Genomic DNA, 26711 nt, shown 5'->3' with positions numbered 1-26711 from the left:
ACGAGGAGGGACAGGGCTAAGAAGATCCAGCATACAGGCCTCAAACAACTATGTAAAAACAAAGGAGTAGGCTGTTCCTATGAGGCGGAAGAGGGAGAAGGGAAAAGGGAAGTGTTATTAACCAGGCACTGGGATAAGAGTGCATATCAGTACTGGGATAGCTCCAATAACGAGCAAGGGCCCTCACACACCCCGAGGGGTGTCATGCTTCCTCGTAGGGCAGCTCCTCGTTGAGCCGGCGCTGCAATGTCCAACGGGCCTCACGGGGGAGCTCTTTGTCGGAGTTCTTTTTTGGTCGCCGTCGTGAAGCTAAGGGTGTTATGAGAGGGCCCATGTGTAGTGAGTAGAAGTGGGGTGAAGTGAGTGTGATCTCAAAATAGCTACAAGAGTCTCCAAAGGTAACTTTATTCACTGGGTTCTTGTGCTATGTGTTAAAATATCGACTGGCGAGTCATGGACTGAAGGGGGGGGGGGAATTATACCTGCTTTAATCTAAAGGAAAGTATAAGGTCTGTGGATGGTCTTCCCTTTTCCCTTCTCCCTCTACTGTCTTGTAAATATGCTGCAGCACATTGCACCACCAGAGCTTCAAAGATTTGATGCTCCGGCAGTGCGAAAGTGCCGCTAGGGCCTCGTAAAGGAGGCCCAGAAGATATATCTCAGTGACTGTAGATATATAATAATTTTGCCTGATCAAACACTGGCTGGTTCAGTGCTGGGGCTGCTTCGGGATGCAAGGACTGCTCAGCCATAGAGCACAGTTTACACAAGTTTTACTAAAGGCCATTTTACACACAGTTTTACTAAAGGCTAGGGGTGTGTGAGGGCCCTTGCTTGTTATTGGAGGGCGAAGCGCTGGGCTTCTCCCTTACAATTTCTCCGAATCTTTTACTCGGAGCCACGCTATTATATTATCCCCCCGCCCCGAACGCTTTTTTAAAAGCTTTTGATAAAGCCATTGTGCCTAGAGCCTTGCACTATTCTAATTATCTACTGCTCGGTGACTTCAATATTCACTTTGACTGTAGAGAGGCCTCCAAGACACGTGCTCCTAATGAGTCCTTGGATCTTGCCCAGTTGACTCAATGGATCAACTCACCTTCCCATAGTGGGGGACATACCATTGATGGGGTTTGTTCCAACTTTCCGTTAGTTGTACAGGATCCTCTCCCTGTCTCTTGGTCCGATCATTTTTTAATTAAATTCTCCTAGTCCATTAAGACATCCTATTTTCCTTCAAAGACTTTGGAGGCCAGACCTCCTCCACGCATTGAGCCTGTTGCCCTGGGCAGTGTCCTGGTGGATACCCTGGGGGTATGTCGTAAGCGGTCGTTGGATTTAATAATTGGCTGTCTAGAGCAGTGGAGCATTTTTCCACACCCCTGGGTCATAAAAGAGCAAGAAAATCCCAGTCCAAACCCTGGTTTTCTAAGGAACTATGGGCCAGATGTAGGTAAATAGCATTTAGCGATTCGGTAAATGCTATGTAGCAAATCATTCGGTAAAAATTACCGAATCGTTAAGATTCGGTATTTACCGAATCGGTATTTACCGATTCAGTAATTGCCATTCATTCCTATGGGCCTGGAGGCCCATAGGAGCGAATGTCAATTACCGAATTGGTAAATACCGATTCGATAAAAGGGGAAAACATTGAAGGGTGGCAGGGTGTCACTTTGACACCCTGTTGCACCCCTCAATTGTGTATGGGTGCACATGTTGCAGACATTCATGCCGCATGTATGTCTGCAACATGGCACTGAAGCAATTTGCATAACATTGCTTTTTGGGGTGTTTTCGTTATTTACCACCAACTTGTAGTTGGTGGTAAATACCGAATCCTAACATGGGATCAGCACTCATTTAAGTGCTCCCTATATTAGGAATTCGGTAATTTACCGAATCGGTATTTAAGAAATCAGTAATTTACTGATTCCTTAAATTACCGATTTGGTAGATTACTGAATCGTTAATTTCAGCCCCTACATCAGAAAAGCCTATTACCGGTCGGTAACGGCCGAAATTAGTTATTTCGGCCGTTACTGACCGGTAATAGCCTTCCTACATCTGGCCCTTTAAGAACTAAAGAAATCCTGTAAAAAACTTGAACGCTGTTGGAGACTGGCTTATTGTCCGCTAGCCAAAATATCTCTCAGGAAGGCCCAGAAAAACTATTACACTATGGTCAAGCTGAACAAAGGCCACTTTTTTGCGGAGCGCATTGCTCAATCAAAAAATAATTCAAAGGAAAGTTTTCCAATTGTACAAAGCTTCATGAATCCATGCGCTGAACAGATGGCTTCACCCGTCTCTAATGACTGGTTTGAGCAGCTTTCTGCATTTTTTATTGATAAAATTCAAGCCATACAGGATAGCTTCGGGTCTTCTACTCAAAGGCAGGCGACCTATTTGCATGAGATGACTGCTGACTCTGATCCAGCCTGCCCCTCTTTAACTACTTTCACTCCCATCCCGCTGTCTGATACTCTGGCAATACTTTAATCGCTTAAATCAGGCTGTCCTACGGATCCCTGCCGAGCTAGGTTACAGGCGGCAGTGGCAGAGGTAGTTAACCCTGAAGTCAACAAAATTGTCCACCTGTCCCTCCTGACCGCCACGGTTCCATCTGAGTGGAAACAGGCAAAACTCCTTCCCTTGCTGAAAAAGCTCTCATTAAATCCCGCTACCTCGGCTAGTTATCGCCCAATATCACTCCTCCTGGCTGTGGCTAAGGTGTGTGGGAAGGCCGCCCACAAGCAGCTTTCTGAGTTTGTTAAGACCTCTGGCGTCCTTCACCCCACCCAGTCGGGCTTCAGCCGGCAAGCCCGCAGCTCAGGGTGAGCTCAAACACCAGAAAAAGCCGTGAGAAAGCCGCTGGGAAAAGCTGCGAAGCCGCGGGTTCGCCAGCCGTAGCCGTAGCCGGTGAGTCGGCGAGCCGGGGGCAGACGGCTGCGCTCACGGTCAGCTGTACACACGGGGTTGGCCCTGCGGGCGGGCGTGTTAACCCAGGCTGGCGGACCCAGCGCGATTACCGTACACGCGGAGAGCCTGCAAGACATGAGTAGAGCGGTGCAACGTAATTGCAGCAGTCTTTCGTATCCTGGGAAAAACAGGAACTGAATTGAAAATTGAGCCGGGCTGCGGACCGACGAACCTGCGGACCCACGGATCAGGGCTGTGGCGAGGCAAGGTGAGGCAAGGGGAGGCAAGGTGCTGCGAAGCCCGCGGCATCGGCGGCATTACTAAACAGCCTTCTAGCCCCCCAGCACACGGCCCTCGATTATTGAGAAACGGCAACTGGCATAATGCCCGCCACCACGGCGTGTGGGAGGGCGAGTGAAAAGCTAGCCACGGCCGTCCCTTGATGGCATTAAACGGGGCTGGAGGAGTGAGGCATTCACCAGCACGGCCCCCTGATCGATAGCGTAATCATACGCCGAAACTCCACCTAAGCGTGGGCGACCTGACGAGCTTGGCTTGGCGAACATGTTGATTTGAGTGAGGTCGGGGAACATAGAGTGATTACCTAGTGACTGAAGCACATTCTACGAGTGGGGCGAGACTACGCAGCCGAATAGGGTGACACTCCCTGAGGAGACCAGAGGTGTGTTGCCCCTAACATCAGGCTATTGTACCAATCGAAGACCGGTGAATCCCCCTCCCCCCTCCCGTCAAACACTAGCGCGCCAGTCATTGGCGTCCTGATCTGGCACCTGCAACAGTAACAGCGAAGAAAGTCGATTTGAGGCTCCTGCACCATAGGGCTGAGTCGCTGTCTTTGTCACTGTCGAATGCGAACTGACCGAACCCCAGCCTAAGTATGAGGTCTGGCAAAGTAAGAAAAGCCCCTGGCGAAAAATCATCTACATTAAAGGGCACAGTTAAACGGAGAAGACTCGACAATCCAAATGCAAATAAGGCAAATAACATCTTAAAAAACCCTTTAATTTCACCAATCGCCTCTCTCTTTGAAAAGTCTATAGCGAACAAAAACTATTTACAGGACTTACGATTTCAGTTCTTGAAAGATGCTGGATCAGCACTGTTTTCATAAACAGCAGATGTTGCGGGATTATCAACACTCTTGGACCCAGCGAAGCATCTTGAAGCGAACAACCAGCTGGTAGACGCTGTGTGCAAACTATCGCCTGCCAATCTAACCGTTCAATCTAGCGAAGACTGCATCGCCCCTAAAGATCAAGATCATTTACTAAATGATGAGCACAAAAAAATCTGACTAAGAGAAAAACTAGCATAACCACATCAGCATTTGTACACTCCGCCCTCAACAAGGATACAGTTGCATCCATACAACAAAAGCCTCAAGAAAATCAAACAAGACGAGCTCCCAGATTAAGCATGGATACAATGAATAAAACACAACAACACCATATTCAACTACTTCACTCAAGCTTTGATGACCTTTCACAACTATGGTTTAACACTAGCCACTTACTTGACAATAGTAAAGAGAAAGATCCACTGGCCGAAACAGCCTCTGACCAAGAGAAGATTCAAGAGGTGGCTAGTGCAGAGACTGAAAAGCTCAGGAAGGAAGAGGCTTTACACTCATTAAACTTGAGTAACAACATACTTTCACGTGGATTAACAGGTCCTATTGGAAAATACCCTCCAGCAGAAACTGCGATGCATAATAAACTTACAACAAAACGAAGTGGACACAAACTCATGTAAAGACGAAGGGCCTCTGAATTTCGTAGCCCCTCTCCTACAAGCACTACATACAGCTACGGCAACGCTAATAATGCAATCTGATAAATTAGTAATTGCCTCTTATATAGCTGGGATGAATACGAAATTAGATAACCTTAATAACTTAATTAAAAGGGCCCAAGCAAATACTTCTGATTTCCAACCATCTTGTCCTTGTGGCCCATTTCTTGACAAAATGAACACCTTACCAACAGTCCTAGAGCAGGTCCTTATTCTAAACAAATGCTTTGTTAACCTTGATAAAGACTTAGAACGCCCAGGCACTGCCAAAACTGCGCACCAACATACAATCAGCAATAAGTCCTGCATAGAAAAAATGAACGAAGAAGAACCCACTAAGCACGTGAACGCCATAATTAGTGACAATATCAATAAAAAATTCATGCCTGACCCTATTATTGTGGAGCCAACAAAATAAATATTAACGAAGAGACAAAGGAAAAAAGAAGGGAAAGCTAGGAACAAAAAAGCCGAAGCAGTCTCACAGCCAGGCATCAGAATGTATCCAATATTCTCAAAGCTACAGATATTAAGAATGACAGAGAACTGCACTAGGGGAATTAGTCCGGACGCAATAGCAGGAGCCAGTATGCCCCTACCTCAAATGTGTCTCCAATAAAGGAACTTAAAGACCCTCGACCATCAGGAAGCCTGACAAGCTGCTTACTGATGCCAATAACCAAGCAAAATGTCTCCCTAAAAGCGAACAATCTGCCCGTTACAGGCACAGAACAAAAAATAATCGCGACAAGGGACAATACTAGTGCTACCTATCTAGGGGATATCGGGCAGCCTAAGGACATTTCAAATGGCATGATACCTCAAGATCTGGCGCCAGCCCTGGTAACCAACAACGTGGCATGGCGCAATCAACCGATCAATATAATACCAATATCAATACCTCAAACTGCGCAAACTGGGGCACATCTTGAGGGTACTAAAGGGGCTCCAGAACACGCTAGTAGCCAACCACAAAAGGTCCATCATAATGAAGCAGAAAAAACGGGCTTGAACGCTGATAATCCAAAAACAGCGCAACAATTAGGAACACAAGACATTACATATAATTCTGCGTCAAACCTTTATAATTCAACATCAGAAACTCAGTGCAATCTTACTCAGACCAAACTGAGCTTCTGTGTATTGAACAAGGAAATTACGCAATTAAACCATGAGGTGGGAGCAAAGCCAATGCCAGATATCACTAAGCCAGACGATGTCAGCCTTCAAATTATGTTGACTCCGGGGTACAAGACTCAAGGTAGTCACGATATACTCAACAGGAGCAATATTTTGAAACTTATGGTGGAAATTAAGGAATTGAGTGATATTAAATCTTCCGATCTAGACCGGGTTCAGTTCCTAAGTAACACAAATGAAACAATAAACGAACAAACGCTGACCACCTGGAAATCCGCTGCGATAGTGCAACTAATACTAGGGAAATCAGATATATTTCAAACATGGGGGATCCAATTATCGCAGCCGATTATTCCAAGATATCCGCTTCCGCTAAAGAAAACTAGCTGCCCGCAACTTACTAGGAGACTGGCGGAACTTGCTCCCAAAAAAACAGTCTACTCTATTTTACACAACACCAAAGGCAGAAGCGACGCAGATATCATACTGGAAGGACCTGACGCAGATAGAGAGGGGGACTCGTCGATGCCAACTGATACTTGGACATGGTTCCCAGTATGCTAAACAACAAATGGAAGAATTGACCGAACGGAGTTGAGAGAAATAAAGCAGTGAATGACGACATACACATAACTTCATGGAATATAGCCGGCGCAAAAACACTGTTGGAGGACGGTCTAGCCTTAGAATAATGGGATAACTCAGATATAATCGCCCTGCAAGAAACATGGCTGCAGGAAGACATCGCACTGGCCGGGTTCATTCATTACACAGTACCTGCGGAAAAATGTAAAACCTATGGTCGAGCAATCGGAGGCCTCTCAGTTTATGTGTCTACTGCTTTAAAAATCAATTCGGAGCAACTTAAATCTCCAGACCCAAGCATCCAGTTAATCAAATTATCAGGACAAAATCCACACGATAACAAAACGATAATTCTGATTAATTATTACTTTCAACCTGAAGCAAAAAAGAAAAAAATGATTTGCTATGCAAGGCAATAATGAGTCTACGAAGCACTGAGCCATCACGGAACATTATACTAACTGGAGATTTCAATTCCAACCTGATATATACTCCAGAAGAAGACGAGATACTAACTGCAGAGAACACGCACTGGAGTGTTCCTCAGCAGACTCAAGGAGCGACTAGGAGTCGAAAGGACTGCTTAGCTATACACTTAGTAACAGAGCTAGAGTACTTAGGCATGCGTGTCTTGAATGGTAGGACAGATGAAGATAGACCACCGAAAAAAACGTATTATGGCACGCACGCCCAATCAATACTGGACTTTACCATCTTAAGTCTTTCATTGATCCCTCCATTAATCACCTTCTATATTGAATATATACCAATGAGCGACCACGCGATGCAACATCTTAAATTCAACTTCTCCATGGAAAGACTGCAACCTTTGTATTCTTTAGGGGGCCAACCAGGCACAATTAATCAAAAACTAATAAACTGGAATAACTCCAATAAAGCGGAGTGCTTCTCAATAATAGAGGCCACATTGAAAGAGCTGGGATGCGCTACAACGGACAAGATACAAGCCTGGACATTTTTTCTAGAGAAATTAAAGACAAAAATGAAACCATTTAATACAGGGGCTAAGAGAGAGAACTCAAAAAAGAAATTGCCGTTGGAACTGCAAGACCTAAGAAGGGATCTACGTAGAAGTCAAAAAAAGCTGCAGCTGAATGTCAAAGATCGGAGTTATTTGGACACTTTTCTTGCACAAAGAAAGTTATACAAAAAAAGGATTTGAGAGCATAAAAAACGGACGAATGATGAGTTCTGGATCAATCTGCTGACCAGCTCTAAGCTCCCAGATTCAAATACATTTTGGAAAATCATAACCCAACTAACAAGACCGCGAAATTTATTAACTTCGAATATCCCAGAAACTGAATGGGCAACTTTTCTGTCGACAAAATTTAAAGAAAATCCAATGAAGGCACTTGGGCAGCAATTCTCCCCAGCAGATCCCAATAAAACCAGCAGTGAAGAAGAATGCTGCGGTCACTCATCAACAACGGAACAAAGGAATACCTCACACCTTATGGCTATGTATGGCTCCTACTCAGCTGAGGAGATAATCAATATAATTAGAAAGGGTAAAAGTAACGTGGCTCCGGGACCGAACGGTATTCCGCAAGCCACTTTCAAATACGCACCAGAATTTTGGGGACTACCTCTCGAAAAACTCTTCACAGATGTGCAAACTTGCAATCACATTCCTGAAAGCTGGAAAGGCTCTATCATCACGCCTATATATAAAGGAGGAGGTAGAGCTAACCCCCTTAATTATCGACTAATAACATTAGAGGACATTGAAGCCAAATATTTTGCATCACTCCTCCTAAAAGACCTGGTAAATTGGATAGAAGACAAAGCAATGATTCCAATTAATCAAACTGGATTCAGAGCCAGAATCGGAACAACTTCGAACATATTATCTATAACCATGATTGCAGAAAAATGCCAGCGCACTAAGCAGGAGTTGAACCTGTGTTTTATTGACTTGCAGGCGGCATTTGATAGTGTTGATCGTAACCTACTATGGGCGAAGCTGAGAGCATGGGCCATACCGGATAACATACTTAGGGGCCTACTCTTATTCTACTCTGACACTTGGACACAAATCAAGCTAGGGGGCGGGTCACATTTATCAAGAAAAGTCTTTACAACAACCGGCTTAAAACAGGGATGTGTCTTAGCACCACCATTATTCAACTTATTTATCTCAGACCTTTCAGGCAAACTAAACAACTGCAATTCTCACGCACCGAAACTTAGCAACCTACAACTTACTCATAAGGCATATGCCGACGACATTGTGCTTATGAGCCTAACTAAAGTGGGCCTGTCCAGATTACTAGCAGCATTATCAGAATTCCTGTCTGCAAACAACCTTGCTCTCAACCTGTCCAAAACAAAAACAATGTTAATCACCAACCGACGATCAGCACATCTTAACATCATGCTTGAAGGAAAACAGCTGGAAAGAGTATCAAATTATAAATATCTAGGATATTATATTGATGACAAACTTACCTTAAAAGCTCAGAAAAAATACATGACTCAAAGAGCGGGATCTCTAATGTTTGCACTTAGCACGCTGTCAAAAAAATTGGAAGGCCCCTCGCTCAAACCCCTACTGACAGTGATGGCCAGCAAAGTACTTCCCACCTTAGCATATGCTAGCGTAGCAATGCAGGGCAAGGACACTATTATTTTAAACAACCTATCAAAAAATCTTTAAAAAGGTTTTCCAACTCCCTAGCTCAGCCTCACCAGCTCAGACGCGCCTAGAATTCGGCCTAATGAACGAATCACTGGGAAGACTCTACACAAGTATCAGAGTATGGTACCGAATTAAGATGAACGCCACTGACAATACTCTGAACAGATTTTTATGGCAGGAACTAGAAAGACAAAAAAACTCAGTAGCCAACAAATATCTGACTTGTGCGCTGGAGCAAACGTGCACTGCCAATTTGTGGGAAAAAATGTTGCCATTCATCTCCTTTAGACAGGCACTAAATAAGGTGGCCAAATTTCATTTGTTGATTACTGATAAAGCCATTTTTTCAGACCGCTCCCATTCTTGGACTGTGATCAACGATTACAAAAAACTTACCCCGGCTGTCTATTTAGATACAACTTATTCTGTCTTCATTAAAAAAATGCTGATGGCTCTGAGATTCGGCAAATTTCCAACCTTGGCTGATGAACCGGCCTGGAAACATTCCGATACCGACGTCTGTCGCCTCTGCGGCTCCACAAGAGAAGATATAATCCACATTATATGTCATTGCAAGAATCTGAGCCGGGAGCGCACGCTCTTTTTAAAGAAAAATTTTCGGGTCAAGAGACTACATACCTGCAGGACTGCTATTATTGGTGGTTTGGACCCAACAGCCCCTATAATCAACTGTAAGCTGATAAAGTTCTTGATAGCCTTTGAAAAACGCTTGAAAGCAATGTGACACTTTTAGATAATAAGGTTTTCTATATTAATAATTTTCTGTTCGAAGTTGCAAGCTGATAAAGTTCTTGATGGCCTTAGAAACGCATGAGAGCAACTGGCACATCCTTTTTTAAACCATCCTGTTTTAAATAGTATTCTGATTAGTTTTATTTGCTTTCAATTGTAAAGGATATTTGTTATGGTTTTAATTAACTAAACAATAAAGTTATACCAATCAGGCTTCAGGGCCTCTCACAACACCGAGACGGCCCTGGTCGAGGTGGCGGAGGCTATTAGAGAGTGCCTGGATGCCGACAATACTGAAAGTGGCAGAAAAGAAAGTTGAGAGCATTTCAACTCATGGGCGTGGATGGAATGTGAAAAGACTCAAGCACTGGAAGATCAGAGACACAAAACCAAGAAGATATTGGAGCAGCTCAATATTTAAAAAAAACTGTGCAATCCTTAGTATTATCAGCAGCAATACATACTGTTGATATACATATTTACAGTCTATTCAGTATAACCTACAAATTTGCTTAGAACGTGAGCGTTTTTAGCTTACTCCGTGATTATAGATGGAAATTTCTTCTGTTTCCCAAACCTAACCCTTTGTGTAGGGCCATCAGTATTTATGGAAATGCTCCCTGGCGATCTTGCAATTGATAACTTTGCTTAAACCGAGCCAATTGACTTTTAGGACATCTCTCGTTCCTTTAAAAGTGCAATTTCTTAATAGCTTTTAAATGGTAACTTGTTGCCCCAAGCTTCTTATCTGCGACTTATTTTTTTTAATTGTCACGGCCCTGCAAGTTGTCATAGATATATCTTCAAAGCACCATAATGCAGACCACATTCCATCAGAATCTCTCACATATATTGTCATGCAAAGGAGAAAAGAAAATGTGTGTGTTCTACCCTTTTAAGTTTGTCGCTGCAATGTCTGTCTATCCTTCTTACTGACTCTCTCTAGCCTAATTCAACATTGACCCATCTATATTTGAAATCTCAGTCTGAAACTCAAGAAGGCGAGTAGCCTATCAGTGTCAAGAATCCTGATCATAGGTTACTCACCCCACATACCCTCTGGCACAGCCAATTCTTACCATGCCAACATGAAAAGGAATGCGAAGGCGGGAGGCAGATCCAACCCACCTGCAACCTCAAAGCCACAAATAATTGGATATTGAATAGCATGGGCTAATCAAGAACTTCCCGCTCCCACGTTATCATACTAGAAAAGCAGCAGTGAAAAGCGCAATATAGCAACAATGGTTTGCAGCTTGTTAATATGGGCTCACATCTTCTTTTGGACATTCAAAATATAATAAATAAAGTTGCAAAGCTGGTGTGGTTGGAGTAGTCCCCTATTATATTAGCAAAAGGGTGGTTTTCATCCAAGCGTTCGTCTCTGTTCTACTGCTGAGAAAAACTTATGTTCAAGTAAAAGACAAAGGATTCAGCAAATGACCCAATCCGCTGTTCAACAGTCATAGACCAAACTCTCAATATTTTAACAACACCATCAGAGCAGGATAAAATGAAATCGAAACTTTAAATCCATGACAATACAGATAAGAGTGGTCTTTGTACAATCAATAGAGTATAACATCTAATCGATTTCAAAACGTACATCTCAGTAAGCGGACACCAGTGAAAATTCCACTCAATGGATGGCATTATTGAACTGAGGTAGGATGTTCTCCTGAGGGCTCGAAAGGGTGTTACATTTTAAGTACGAATCATGTTGCAATAAAGCACTAGCATGCAGGCTATCCATCTGCAGACTGCAAAGCAATGAGTGTCACAGTAAGACATAGCATACTCCCAAGTCTGCTCAGCTGTATTTGGTGGTCTCTCTGAACTCACTGTGAGGCAGACCTGGGTCCAAAGTGTGTCCAGACTTTCACGATAGCTATTCACTGTGTAAATGAGTTCTATTGAGATCTGTTGCCTCGGGTAGATGCACTGAAAGTCTGGTACTGCACATTCTGTGTCAACAGCAGAGGCCACTTCGAATACAGCTGAATGTAAAATAAAATATTAGGTGTAAACATTTCAACTTTTAGCCCTGGCATTTGGCTCCAACAAACATGAGATCAATCAACTGTTCCCATATCGGTTTTCTTACTTCAACTGAAAGCGCTCCTGCTCTATCTTAGTGGATCAGCAAAGATATCAACAGCGTTTGAGTAAAATCTAGAAAGTAGCATCCCATTTACCTCAGTTGCACCAGGTGCTTTGTGGTCAGCCGCGGGAACGGATCCACTTGCTTTTTTATCGCCATGCTAAAAAAAAAGAAAGTCATTGTTCAATGTATTTATTTTATTTATAAAGTTTTATATATATAGCGCGAACTTGATCCCAAAGGATATCAGAGCGCTTTACAATTTGAGGCAATTAAATAACTTCCCACCCTATTCCTCTATAAACCCACATCCCACTATGGAACTGTTATTGATGCATTCAGTTTAACTTTAACATATTCTGGCTCTGTCTGCATTCCAAATAGATAAACAATGCAAAATAATGTATGTTATTGCAACAATGGGAATTCTTAGGAAACTGTCACCTGTGTCTGGTACCCTTGGTCAATGGATTATTATTCAAGTGTCCTTCCCAGCTGCTCAATTGTTTCATATAAAACATAGATACCTTCTTTAAATGTATTGGTAAACTGAGCACTTTCATAGTAATTTCGATTTATTTTTTCACACTTGTTACAAGAGAAAACACTGAAAGTGTGGCGACAATATAAGGCATTTACATACCTCATATCACTCCTTGGCCTGAAATACCTCATGATATTGGCATCATGACTATAACTAGCTGAGATATGGATTGCATGCATTCTTGTATATAGTTTCACAAACTGAGACATGATTGCATTACACTTGCACATAATTTGGTGACGTAGCACCAAAACAGGCAAGTGGTTTGTCTCTTGGCACTTGTCCAATCCACCTTAGGTAACAGACACAGCCTGCCAGAAAATTCCTCATTATCCCATCAAACAAATAGATTATTTATCTATGTTAAAGAAACGTTTTATTGCAAAGTATTTTAGTCCTTCATTGTTGAGGACTTTTCTGAATTTTCTCTGAAGGTCAGTTGGCAGGCTGCTCTCTCTTTAGTTAAACTATCTAGGCTTTATTCAAGACAAAAATGTCTGAAATCTGTTTCCACAGGATTTCTAAAATGGCAGAAAAACGTTTCCAGCTTTTTATGGATTCACAGTTGATTCCATTAAGTGTAACATTTCTGCATGTGAATTGTTCCCACCGGTTGGAAAATTCTGAATAGGTAAATGTGATGCAGGTGTATGTTTGTAAATGTAACTATTTTTGAGCCAGATGTATAAATGTTACAAAAACTGCAATTCGGTAGATCTCAAGGTTTGCAACGAGAGAATGTAGTTTTGGGGCCAAAGGGGGGGGGGGGGGGGTGGGGGGGGGGGGGGGAACAGCACCGGCCAGAGACTCAATTTAGGTGTGACAAAGGCCGCTTTATTGGAAGCAGGTGCACCTTACACAATGAAACCCTTGGCCTGTGCCGAACAAAACTAATCCTCACTAAATATATATTTTTCCTAACAACCCCCCACCCCCTCCCCTAAAATGGTTCCCCTCAAAACCAACAAGAAAACCATTTGCAACCTTCAACTTGCCTCTCTACCTAGCTACATAACTTATTGTACTTAAACATTCCCCCCTGATAATGAAACAGACCTCTTACAATTCCCCCATAACTTAGAAAGAAAAGCCCCAAAATGGCTTAGCATCACACCCGCACCTGTTCCAGCGACACAACAAGAACACTACATAAAACAAAGCACCCCCGATGCACCGGCTCCCAGGAAAACCCCTCTTAAAAAAACCCAATTCACACCAAAAAACCTCCTCCCTAACCTACCCCTAGGAAAAAACCTCCCCCCAAAAAACCCAGCCAAAAAACCCCCAACAACAAAAATGGGAGGGAGGGGGGAAATAAAATGTTGCCCATGGAAAAAAACCCTCCCGGCTGCCGTGTCACTGCCACCGAAACGGTGGCTTGTGACACAAAATGGCTGGCTTTATTCCTTCCAGCCCAACCCCCAGCCCAAAAATAGCCCAACCCTCGCCCGAAGCTACCCACAGCCCAATAAACAGCCCACATACGGTGCTGGTCACTATCCCCCACCTCCCCCAGCCCCAAAACCCCCCGGGGGGCAGGCCTCCTGCTGGTCGGCCGCTCCCCCCCAAAGCCCTATTCTAATGTATCAATCCATAACATGCTATTGCTAAATTGCTAAACGGGTTTAGGAAACTGTTAGGAATTGCTATTTGAAAGTGCTGTGTTTAGGGCATCCCTTCTAAATAGCGATAGGTTATGGTATGTATTAATCTGGTCTCTGGTCACAAAATATTAATATTATACTGAAATGTAGTGGTAACCTGTTCTCAATGAGGTAAAACAAATGTTTATAGTGTAGGTAGTGTCCTATGGGACCAATACCTACTTGTAAAAACATAGTTTTAAAAACATGTATTTTTCATTTAAAACTCATCTCATTTTCGCTCAAGAAAACCGGGCTGCATTTAAAAAAAAAAAAATGGATTATATTTAAAAGCAATCTGACCCCCAAAGTCCATAAGCTCTGTGGTGGCAGCAAATAGCAAAGAAGATAAAGGTGAATTGCGACCCACTGATAGATTTGGAATTTTGCAAACCGATTAGTACATAGGTCGATTCGCAAATTACCATAGAATTCCCAAAAAGCTGGTGTGCAAATTGCAACCACTTTTTTGTGTATCCTATATTAGTACATCTGGACCTTTGTCTCTCAATGAGGCAAATATTATTCCCCATGAAAAATATATTTTTCTTACACTCAGACAGAGGCACTAATTATGAAGCCGGTCGGAAGAGCATCTGACCTGCATCATGTTGGTTTGGAAACCGACCCACTAGTAGTCGGCGGTTCCATCCAACGAATTTGGATATGACCTTCCATTAAAACATCCATTTTCCAAATGCGGCTTGAGGAGTGGGTGGAAAAGGGCCGCTGCACAACCTGCATTAGGAAAATAGATGTTCCCAAACATCCATGCACTGTGAGCTAGGCACCATGTGGTGCCTGGCATGCAGGGTGTTGAAGTTTGGAGGGACACCACAGGTGCCCTCAGGCCTCTTAGCAAAGGCCATGGAGGGACGGGGACCCTATTTGGATGTCTCTAAAGTCCATTTCCGACAGCCTTTCAATGACCTGCTGCCTGAAACGTGCAATCCTACGAACGTTCCTGAGCAGGCACCGCCCTATTGTAGGGGATTACTTTCTGTCCGCTGCCACAGTAGGCTCCTTGAGCCCGTCGGATAGGCAGCGGCCGTTCTCTCTGTCGGACTGCATGTAAAGCTGTCGGTCAGATGACAACCGATGCTGTCGATTGCGATACGACCAACATCGTTATCGGTCCCAGAGTGTTCTCCACCTAGTTCCGTCTTGGAAAATTCCTACTCCTCCCTTTGAGAAGTATAAATTCTCTGCTGATTCCATGGCCAACAACTACCTGTAACACACATGTTAAAATCGACAAACATAGGCTATCCAAAATGTACACATTCCTGTCCAGTGACCCATACTTTCAAATGCTGCAATACTACCATGTACGCAGAATTTCCAAAAATAGTAAGTATACTTCCTGAACACAAATACCACACATAAAAATTGTGGATTTATATTAGAATTTTTTTGTTTACACTCAGGCTTAAGTTAGAAACACGAAATGGTTTGTGACGTGGGCTTTCCAAATGTGATATGGTCACTCTTCATTTGGTTTCATTGACTTGTTTGCTGGGCTTTTTCTTCCACAAATATGGCCTCCAGAGGGTTTCTAATTTGTTGTCTGACATCTTTTATTCAGTTTCTGATTTGGATGTCCCATCCCCTGTACCACATATATCAAAATGCCCTTTTCTGGCTCTCACGATATATTATGATATATGATGTCAGGTTATGTTATTTTATTTCATAAAGTAATCAATCACCCCCAACGGTGTCTTGGTACAAACCAGCAAATGCCGATGATGAAAATATCCACCAGTAATTATAACAAGAAGTGAAAGACAGGCTTTATAGCACTCTTGACTATTAGCAAATTATAAATCTACTGGAGATTACTATTATTCTACATCGTTGTGGGCAAGTTGAAAAATACTCTATCAATCTTACAGTTAAACAGGGCCTTGCTTGCAGGTAGTGAACAACAGTGCACATGCGCTTCAATAGAACCTGAGTATGTATTGGAAACCAATGAAGGGAGTGCAACAACTTTGTGATCAGTTCACTTTTTCATGCAGCACACAGAAGACAGACAGACACATTTTGGATAATCAAAATCGAACAGGATAAGAGATGTTGTTATCATGCCTAAATGCAGTCTGCTCAATGGAAGTTCCTCCACAATGGTGGGGGAGCGTCACCCCCACCTGCCAGCTCCCTTAAAACGGCAGGAAAGGAAAAACAAATCGACAACAAACTTGTTTTATTATTGTTTTATATTTCCTTTCCCGGTGGAGTCTTTGGGGGCGAGGCCAGAGGGATGACAGTCACTGGAGGGGGAGCAGTAGGCACTGGTATCAGTACACTTGTGGGTTTGGCTGATCGTCTGAGGACGGCCAAACCAACATGCGCACTGAAGCCGTCCAACCCGAGCTGCACTGCAGAGTTAGAGACGCAGGCACAGGCTTTCAGTCTCACTAGCAGGCCCGGCTCCAGGAACTTTTATTTGGGTGGGCCAAGGGTACATTCGGGTGGGCCACCACCGTCCCAATTTTTCACTTCGGGAGGTAGTCTACAAGCCATAGATTACATCATATCTACTTGCCAACAGTCACTAGGATACAAGGATTGCTTCTGTGTGCATACAGAACATGTGGAGAGTTATTTATTGGAGCCCCACCACTGACCTCTTTCTCTGTAGATACCTTCACTACAACCTTCCAACAGTGCACATCATCTCCTCGTAGCCCCTACCCCTCATGACCTCCTCCTCAGACTCCCTCACTACCACCCTCCACCAGTGCCCCTCACCTCTCTGTATCTCCCACCCTCCCCCCATGACCTCCTCCTCGGATTCCCTCATTGCCACCTTCCACGAGTGCCCTTCATCTCTCCAAAGCCCCTCTCCCTCATGATCTCATCCTCGGATTCCCTTACTGCCACCCTCCACCAGTGCCCTTCATCTCTCCGTAGCCCAGCCCCCCATGGCCTCCTCCTTGGAATCCCTTACTGCCACTCTCCACCAGTGCCCCTCATCTCTCCGTAGCCCAGCCCCCCATGGCCTCCTCCTTGGAATCCCTTACTGCCACTCTCCACCAGTGCCCCTCATCTCTCCGTAGCCCAGCCCCCCATGGCCTCCTCCTTGGAATCCCTTACTGCCACTCTCCACCAGTGCCCCTCATCTCTCCGTAGCCCAGCCCCTCATGGCCTCCTCCTTGGATTCCCTCACTGCCACCCTCTAACAGTGGCCCTCATCGCTCCAGAGCCTCTCCCCCTGATGACCTCCTCCTTGGAGTCCCTAATTGCCACCCTCCAACTGTGTCATCTCTCCATAGCCCCTCTCTCATATTCGATTTCATTTGTTGTATTGCGCTACTCATAGTGTAGGGCAGAGGTCTTCAAACTTTTGGATGCCGAGACCCCCCTGTCAACATTTTCATGCGTAAGGACCCCCTCCTGACAAAAATTTCTAAACCTCTAGGTTATGAGGAAGGTGAGGACCAAATTATGCGACAGGCTTCACTAAATTGTGTGAGTAGAAAATGTAAATAATGTTCTGTGATGCTGCGTATTTTGGGGTAGCATTGCTTTATTAATTAGAATTTTTTTAAACACAGTAATTCTGAGGAAAGATTTCACCCCATCAGTACCAGTTTATAACCAAAATACAGCAATTAACATCAGAAAGATGTCTAGTCAACCTCTGTGAAGGGCCTCCCAATCCGCAGGAATACGCGCTGCCACATTAGAAGCTCACCTGGCCATGGCCGGGAGCAGCAAGGGTGAGTGCATGGTGATCAGTGTGAATGCATGGTGATCAGTGTGAGTGCAGGGGGAGCGGGTGAATTGTGTGAGTGCATGGTGATTGGTGTGAGTGCATGGTGATTGGTGTGAGTGCATGGTGATTGGTGTGACTGCATGGTGATTGGTGTGAGTGCATGGTGATCAATGTGAGTGCATGGTGATCAGTGTGAGTGCATGGTGATCAGTGTGAGTGCATGGTGATCAGTGTGAGTGCATGGTGATCGTTGGGAGTGCAGGGTGAATGTGAAAGTGAAGGCGAGAATGAGAAGTGAGTAGTCTGAAAGCAGGGTGCATTCCCAAAAACTTGAAGCGTAGGGTTTCATATATATGTTAAATTATTGCTATAGTGGCATTAATCCGGGTTCGAGGGTGGAGGAAATAAATAATGTGCTGATCCTGCTACAAACTTCCAGTCTAATGATTAGGGTTACCAGCTCATTATTGTGATGTACCAGAAATAAGCAGTCACCTACAGCTGTATTTTTTGCACTTATCTATGAATATTTAGAACAGCAAATATAAATAGAAAGCACTTTTAAATGTGTTCTAGGGATGCCTCAATAATCCATGACTAATAATTAAAGAGAATAAAGACAGAAAAGTCACATAACTAATTAATACATATTTTTGTATTTATAACTCAATTTAGTGTCGAGCAGGTCTCTGCAGGATCTTTAAACCACACATAGCAGGCATGTTTCTTTTGGCAACCCAAATTTATATTTCTTTTCATTAAATGCATTCTCACACTACAGCAGTAAGTGTAAAAATACAAATGTAAGAAATAGGCAGAGTGGGGGCCCAGGGGGTACTGGAACCATAAAAAAACGAATCTTTAGTAATCAGTTATCAAAGGGATGTAAATATGCTAATGGTCTTTAAAGACCTGTGAAAACTTGGGTGGAGATAAGACTCCAGACACTGCCAGCCGAGGCCCCAGGAGCGCGAGCTGCACTGCAGCAGCCGGGCTGAGACACAGGATGGGGGAGGAGGGGGGCTGAAGCCCTGGAGGCAGAAGTGACACTGTGAAGGCGCGACCCCCTTTGCATCGTTCCACGGCCCCCCTGGGGGTCGCGCCCCACAGTTTGAAGACCCCTGGTGTAGGGTGTCATAGTACTTTACATCACGCACACATTATGCACAGAAAATGAATTATAAAAGTATGTAAATCAGCCTATAGGGAATGTCACATATACCAATGAGGATTACAAGGTGTAGGAATCACATGTCATCCATACTGGTGGTCAGTATGTTTTAAGAGGGTTTGGTCTGGAAAAGCACAAAAGCAGGATTGAAAGCATACCCCAGTATTTGTGGGGTTGGCTTCACTGATTAAAATGTATTTCTGCCTAAACTCTTTTTAGCAACATTAGAGTAATGAAAGAGTAGGGAAATTCGAACTATATTGAAACACACAAAAAAAGTTCTAAATATACCATTCAGGTTTGTATGCAGCTCTTTGATGTCAGTTTATAGATCACTGTCCTATTTTAGGATTGTAACTTCTGTACTGCAAGTAACCCATTGAGCTATCCACATGAAATACAGTTTATCTGCATTTAAAAATTATGAACAAACAAAATATTGCTTTTTAGTAGTTGTGTCTTGCATCCATCATGATAATGATACAACAATATAAATTAAAAATACGCAGCATACACGAAGTAAGTGTCTTGCTGGGCCCTCACAGACTTTTAGCATATTAACTAATATACACACATCCTCGAAGCATACACAAAGTACATATCTAGCTGGGCCTTTGCAGATTTTAAAAAAACACGAAGCAATAGCCACACATTCTTTTGCCTGCTCTGTTCATACTCTGTGCCACAGCCAGATCTGATAAACAGCTGAAGGGGTCAGCCTGTCGTCACGGCGAGGGCCAAGGTTCATGTTTTGGTGGGCCAGGCTCATGTTTGGGTGGGCCTGGCCCACCCAGCCCACCCTCTAGAACCGGGCCTGCTCACTAGGAGTGTAAATTCTGGGTGCTCCGCCCAATCCTGATGCTGCTATCATGCATGACACCAGCATCAAGAGTGGCAGCAGGGGATTAGGGAAGTCTGGGAGCTTGTGCCTGCATGGACTGAAGAGAGGAGGGCGAGATGCGGCTGGCTGCAGGTAACTTCTTTTTTTACATTTATTTTTGTATTTTATTTGTTGTCCGTCGTCCCCCTGACCCCTTCACCCCGCCCCTCTTCGACAACACCAGCTGCTACTGGTGGTGCTTTTTCAACAGTTTTGATTGAGTTTTTGAACAAACATATAACAGGTACATGCGTATCTTTCCGTAAATACGTTTGGAATGCTTTCACATATTTCTTATGATAATCAAAAGGCGCAGCTGCCCGGAGAAGACTTGAAACGCATTCAATGTGGTGCAGATATCATATATTGACCATATGAAGGCCATGATTGTGGCAGCTCTACAAGAGAATGTAAAATAAGACCCGATTAGTCTGGGTGGTTCCAAATTTCAGGAAGAGGAAAGTGACGTCATTTGTGCATCCCAGTAAACATATCCTATATTAGAAAGCCAAGATTGAAAAGACTGGTGGAGTCAAAGGCACACTTCTTGTGGTGTGAAGATTACAAACCTCCGTCTTGGGAAAGTTAAGCTTGAACAATTTGGTGTCCAGCCATCCTTGGATCGCGAGCTTGCAGTATTTGAAACCCTGTCCTGTAGCACGTGGAGCTTCATCCAAGTAAAGGTAAAACTATATGTTTCCAGCATACATTAAGAAATGAGAGCCCAGGGACAGTTTACAAGACAGATCTCATACCATGCCTAGGGGAAAAACATCTGTCACTGGTAGTGCTTAATTTGTCAACAATCAAGTGCTACGGCTCAAGGAATTTCACACGGGTCCAGTGAGCAGGCAGTGCCAACATATCACTTTAAACTTTAAGTCCCAGTTTTATCATATTTCTAGGCAGTATTAAATAATTAAATGCTCCACAAACAAACTCTGATAATAAAATACACGCTCTCCTAAATAGGTGCCAGTGTTTACAAATAAGTATCAGGTGCAGAGCACCTGCAAACACAGCACAAATTAAGCACTACCTCATAGTCATTTAGATGAATGGTGACTTCCAGAAATTTACATAGGTAGATTGAGAGTGCGGTTTCCAAAATGTTTGAGGCAGGAAGAAATTGATCTATAAATAGATAGGGTAGTTAGAATGAGCAAAGTTTCTTTCAACACATGTGATATTACGCCATGTCCACTCCAGTAGAAGACAAGGTTTTTATCATTGAATTAAGTGGATTGATACCATAAGCAGGTTTTCTACAGACAACAAGTATGACTAATACCCATAGAAGACAGAGTCATAGACGGGGACCACTGATCTAATGTAAGCGCTCCAGAATTTGACGATTTGCTCTCTGTTCACTGCATCCTGCTATAGGTGGATATGCAGTGTGACCGTGCACTATCTCCTAACTGCCTTAGGACCTTTCTACTAAACTTTATATGGCACTCACAGCTGTTTCATTGACATAGGATGACGCGTTATCTATACTGATATAATAAAGAGAGAGCCCAAACCTTTGAGGCGGGTAATCTCAGGAACCACAGCACCAATCACAACACCCAATTCAGCGTTGGAAAGGGCAGTTGCAGCAGAAGGACATAGGCTATGCAGACGCCCACCATATACATTTAAAAGGTAAGAGAACCGTGCCAGCAAAGTAGTCCCTTGTGGATGTGTCTGCGTTGTGCTGTGGGCATGTGTTTGGGGCATGACAAACGCTGGGAGCGTGTGGTACGTTCCGCCCTTCATGCCATTATCTCATATCGTGTGCTAATCCCACCCTGCTCCCTTTAAATACCCCTGCACCCCATAATCATAACCCACCCTTACTCCTTAAAATACCCCAACACCCTTAAACACTAACCCATCTTAACCCTATAAATATACCCTGTACCCTAAAACCCAAACCTATCGCTAAACCCTAAAAATACCCCTGTACCCCAAAACCCAAACCTAGCCCTGAACCCTATAAATACCCCTGTACCTCAAAACCCAAACCTACCCCTGAACCCTAAAAATACCCCTGTACCCCAAAACCCAAACCTAGCCCTCAACCCTAAAAATACCACTGTACCCCAAAACCACCCCTGAACGCTACAATACCCCTGTACCCCAAAACCCAAACCTAGCCCTGAACCCTTAAAATACCCCTGTACCCCGAAACCCAAACCTACCCCTGAACCATAAAAATACCCCTGTACCCCAAAACCCAAACCTAGCCCTGAACCCTAAAAATAACCCTGTACCCCAAAACCCAAACCTACCCCTGAACCCTAAAATACCCCTGTACCTCAAAACCCAAACCTAGCCCTGAACCCTAAAAATACCCCTGTACCCCAAAACCCAAACCTAGCCCTGAACCCTTAAAATACCCTTGTACCCCAAAACCCAAAACTATATCTGAACCCTTAAAATACCCAAACACCCCAAAACATATACCTCAGTACCCCAAAACATATACCCCTATACCCATACTTACCTTATCCAAACATTAAAAAAACATGCTTTTACCATTCATGCATTTACAACAAATTTCGTTGTAAATGTATGCGTTGTAAAAGCATATAAAATGTAATGCCATGCATTATAATGGCATTGCAGAGTAATGGTACTTTCGTAATGAAAGTATGCGGAGTGATGGTATGCGGAAAGAAAGTTGCGGATTAATGGGTGTTTACCCTCCCCCGGTAAGTACATTGGTGGCACGGCGGCCCACATCTCCAGCAACATACTCATATTTTTTCACCACCTGTTTGAAAAATGCACAGGCCTCTCTCATTAATGGCCAGCACGGACATACACTTTTAGACATACCTCCCGCCACAAGTTCTAGAATTGCAAACTTTAGAGCTGGGGAGCTATGTTCGAATCTCGGCATCAGCTCAACATCCTGTGATTCCAGGCAAATCGCTTTGTCTCCCCGTGCCTACCACAAATAAATGTGTTCTTCTGTAATGTAAATTGTACTCATGCCATGTTGTCGAGTTTGCGCTATATATTATTGCAAGGTAAAAAAATAAAGTAGGGAAACTCGAGTTCACACACTACTGAACGCGCACTCTTAAGTGCATCAGCAGTGCACTGTGAATCGGAGCGTTTCACAGGTCTGTCACAGATAAGAAATGCTATCAAAACGAAATCCTACAAAACAATATACTACTGACCAGCAGCAATTCATACCCGGACAACGTCGGGACAGGCTGCTAGTACATGATAAATGCATGAGCAGCGCCTGTTTTCCCACCACTCTGATTTTTGTGAGGAACCTCTTTTTTTTATCAGGTGTCACTTAAATAGCCACACCGCAATTTGGGCTCAATGCCAGCGTTATCCTTGATGAGATCAAACACATGAGATGCTCTGCATTCAACTGACCTGGTAAACTTGGAAGCTTGTAATACTGCAGTAAAAAAAGTGTTTTAAATAGTGTTCAGGAAAGTTATTGCATACCTGTGACTGACATCATTAACTGGTACAGTGGCAGTGGGATCATATAAGTGTGCCACCCGCTGGTCCTAAATGAAACTTGGCATGCACTGGATCCCCACTAGGCCGGTGGTCGCCCCAATTTGCAAGTGTACAGCTCTCAGCAGCAAAATAATCTTAGCACCTTTGATGAATTAATGTAAAACTTTACTGTGACTGGCATTGTGGATCTGAGATTTCTCTTTCACAGTGCAGAGCTTTTTGTAATTATGTATCCAAAGAAAAGTAGGCTAAGCTACAGCCTTTCGCACAATGTGTCTCAAAACTGATAACTGTTGAAGAGTTGGCTACAAGAGTAAAGCTCTTGCAAAATTTACAGCATTCGTTGCGAAGCTCTTGACAGAATAATGCTGAAAGGTGGTATTCAATATAGAAAAAGCCCCCTGTCAAGCTTAGAGGTAAAGTGAATAAATGAATTTTTTATTTGAAATAAAATGAAAATATGATATTTCTTTAGAATGTTTCTATACTGTTTCATATGGGGAACTGGCGTATTTTCCCCTGTCATTTCACATAAAACTTTGTGGTAACCAGACAAGGGCAAAGCAAGAAGGAGCCATGACCACGGATGATTTACGTTTCAGTGGTAAAAGATCCAAGAGAAGGTTCTGCATTAGGCAGCCCTAACCTCCACAGAATATGGGGTACGGTAAATTTTGTGCACAAATTAAAATGAACAGAAGTTATTACCTGTGTTTCGGTAATTTGGTTACTCATTGTATTAAATATATTAATTATTTTATTGATAAAATGTGTAATAATTATAATGAATTATGAGGACCACCATGTTATTTTGGAAAGTGAGAAAACGTGACAAAGGCCGGCAACTAATGAGATAATCAAATACGAATCAATTAGGGAAAAGAAAAATGTGTGGCAGTGAACAACACAGACAACATAATTTTTCCAGAGCAGGAACAAACTGAAAGAGCAAGCCTTTTCGACTGCTAAGCTTTTAGTTTCCTACATCCCTGAAGTCGAAGCAACATGTGACCTGAATATGGGAACAAATTGAGAAAGGACCGAAGAAATAGTCAAATTCAACACCAAGTTTGTCATGGGCTCTTGTGAGCCTTATCCAGCCATCTGTCAGGCCAAAGCGGACCCCATTATTCTGTATGGCACATTAGAAGACTCGACAAATGAAGTAGGATCTCTTCCGAGACAAAACTGGCAGAAGATACCCCTCCTGCTATGGGCATTAGTCTCAATATTATTGGAAGTGCAACGTGAAGATAAAAACCTTGATGTGGACGAAAGCAAACTGAAACTTGGTTAAAAGGTACCATCTCGGTGGCAAATGCTGGAATTGACTGCTTCCACATAGAAACAAACGACGCACACAATTTTTCTGAAAGGAATGCACAGATCAGATCATTGTAGGTGACATGGACAATTTACTAGAGCAAACTCAAACCTCAGTAAGAAATTCCTGCTGGGAACCAACATACGCAATATTGCACGACAAAATGCTGAAGCAAAAAGGCTTTAGAAATTGAGCGCCATCATTCAGTCCAGCCCTGGGTAGTATATCTGTCCATGGCATGATTCCTTAGAGAAAGGAAGGTGATGTTGAAAGTTATAATGAGAGCATCAGGAGACCGGAAGAGTTGACAAGATATATACTAGGTGACCAGTCTACCTATATGACTTGAAAAGTGGTACCCTGCGTACTAAAAGTACTAAATATAGAATAACACAATTTGAATGATACAACTGAGAAGAAGTGATCACAACAAAATAAACAAAAACTCCACCGTTGTTATGTTGTTGGGGAGTGAAGGCATCTTGCTGCTCCCTGCACAGACCTACAATCGAAAAGATTTTTAAGGATGACTATGCAGAGAGCCATTGTGAAAGAGTCACTCCTGGAGTGATGTACTGTACAGTTCTGCCCTGCATAAATGTACACTCCCTACATATCAATAATTTGTGCACCCTTCTCCCTTTTCCTTTTTTCCTTTCCCCTACTTTTTCTGGGATATGCAATTAATTGTAACTTATACTAAAAGACCCAATGCAAATAAAATTGATTTGACTAAGTTTCCAAAGTAGTTATCTTGGTGATCAATACATTTATATGTCGATATTGACTTTTTTTTCTCGTTGTAAGTGCACAAGTAACATTTTATTCCAAATAAATAAGATAGCGTGTATTGGTCCTGCTGTCTAACTAGCAGAAGCCCCCACCCCGCCCTATGGCATTTTTTAATTAGGACCAGTGGGTTTCAGAACACACAATGAACAAAAGTGTCAGGAAGGAGTCCTTTCCTTCCTGGTTCATTTACTGCATGTCTAAGGCAGTGCTTTTGGAAACACATGCTATTACCTGCACTATTTTTATACACAATTCCATAGATGAGACCTTGCCTCTCAGCGGGAGCTTGAAATCAGAAGTATGCAAGCGCTGCCTTTTGATCAATTTGGGAATTAAATTAACCGCTACTCTGGGTAAATCTGGCAGAGTATGTTTGCTTTCCGGTGCTTATAAAGCAGTATTGTTGTACTTATCGCACCTCTGACAGCCACTGGTAGGAAGCAGAGGTCAATTTCTGTGGGATACGCAATAAATACTCACACTTTAAAGCGGGAGCGGATTACCTTGCTGTTCCATTATGTCACTATCTCTAGCAACGTCACAGACTAAAGGTAATACATTTAATAAACAAAATCTATAAAGCGGACATATTTGAGGAAGTCTTATGTTTATGGCTGAAAATACATGTGTTCCATAGAAAATTCTAAATCAGGTTTTTTAGAAGTGGGCGGATCATGCTGAGTTTTACTTTGTGGAATTCTGCGGAGTTCTATAAAAACTTGGTGAGAGTAGGAAATCTACTCAACGGGCAGCAAATCTACTCGGGCTGCAGAGGATGGACATTATGAATAGAATGTTTTTCAACTGGAGAAAAAACTACCACTAACCATTGCACTAATGTGTTGGTTGGGAGACATACTGGTTTCAAAGTGGAATCTGATCTTATCTTTTTACTTTGTGTGCCAGGAATATATGATCGTGGATGAGCTGAGGGAAAGAGTCTCTCAAGTAGCCTCTTCTTCAGCTACAAAAGGTTTAAAGTTCTGTTTTGCTATTCAGCTGTTGCTTCCTATAAGATTTCATGGATTGGTATGGTTCAGACAAGCTCATTGGACAATCTAACATATATGTGAATTTGTCAGCTTTGCTTGGATGGCTATTTCTCGATCTTGAAAGATGCTAAACTGTAAAGCCATGTAGATTTTCAAAAAGTAATTGAAGGAGAGAACACCCCTGGAGGA

At 43.1% G+C, this 26711-nt stretch overlaps 1 protein-coding gene across 21 annotated transcripts in view; it reads right to left on the bottom strand.

Moving 5' to 3' along the window:
* Positions 1–26711, bottom strand: part of CAST (calpastatin) — a 641814-nt gene that overhangs the window by 576692 nt on the left and 38411 nt on the right. For all 21 annotated transcript variants that reach the window (XR_015309292.1, XR_015309294.1, XR_015309295.1 and 18 more), the window contains exon 2: positions 12070–12135. Coding sequence is in view for 17 of the 21 variants with exons in the window: in XM_086960931.1 (XP_086817057.1) it covers positions 12070–12135 (66 nt within the window). In the remaining 4 variants the exon portion in view is untranslated. The remainder of the gene's footprint in view (positions 1–12069; positions 12136–26711) is intronic.

The sequence above is a fragment of the Lissotriton vulgaris genome, chromosome 3_1 (genome assembly GCF_964263255.1).
Source record: "Lissotriton vulgaris chromosome 3_1, aLisVul1.2, whole genome shotgun sequence".
NCBI lineage: Eukaryota > Metazoa > Chordata > Amphibia > Caudata > Salamandridae > Lissotriton > Lissotriton vulgaris.
The sequence above is the reverse complement of the archived record's forward strand: the minus strand, read 5'-3'. Positions and strand labels throughout refer to the sequence as shown.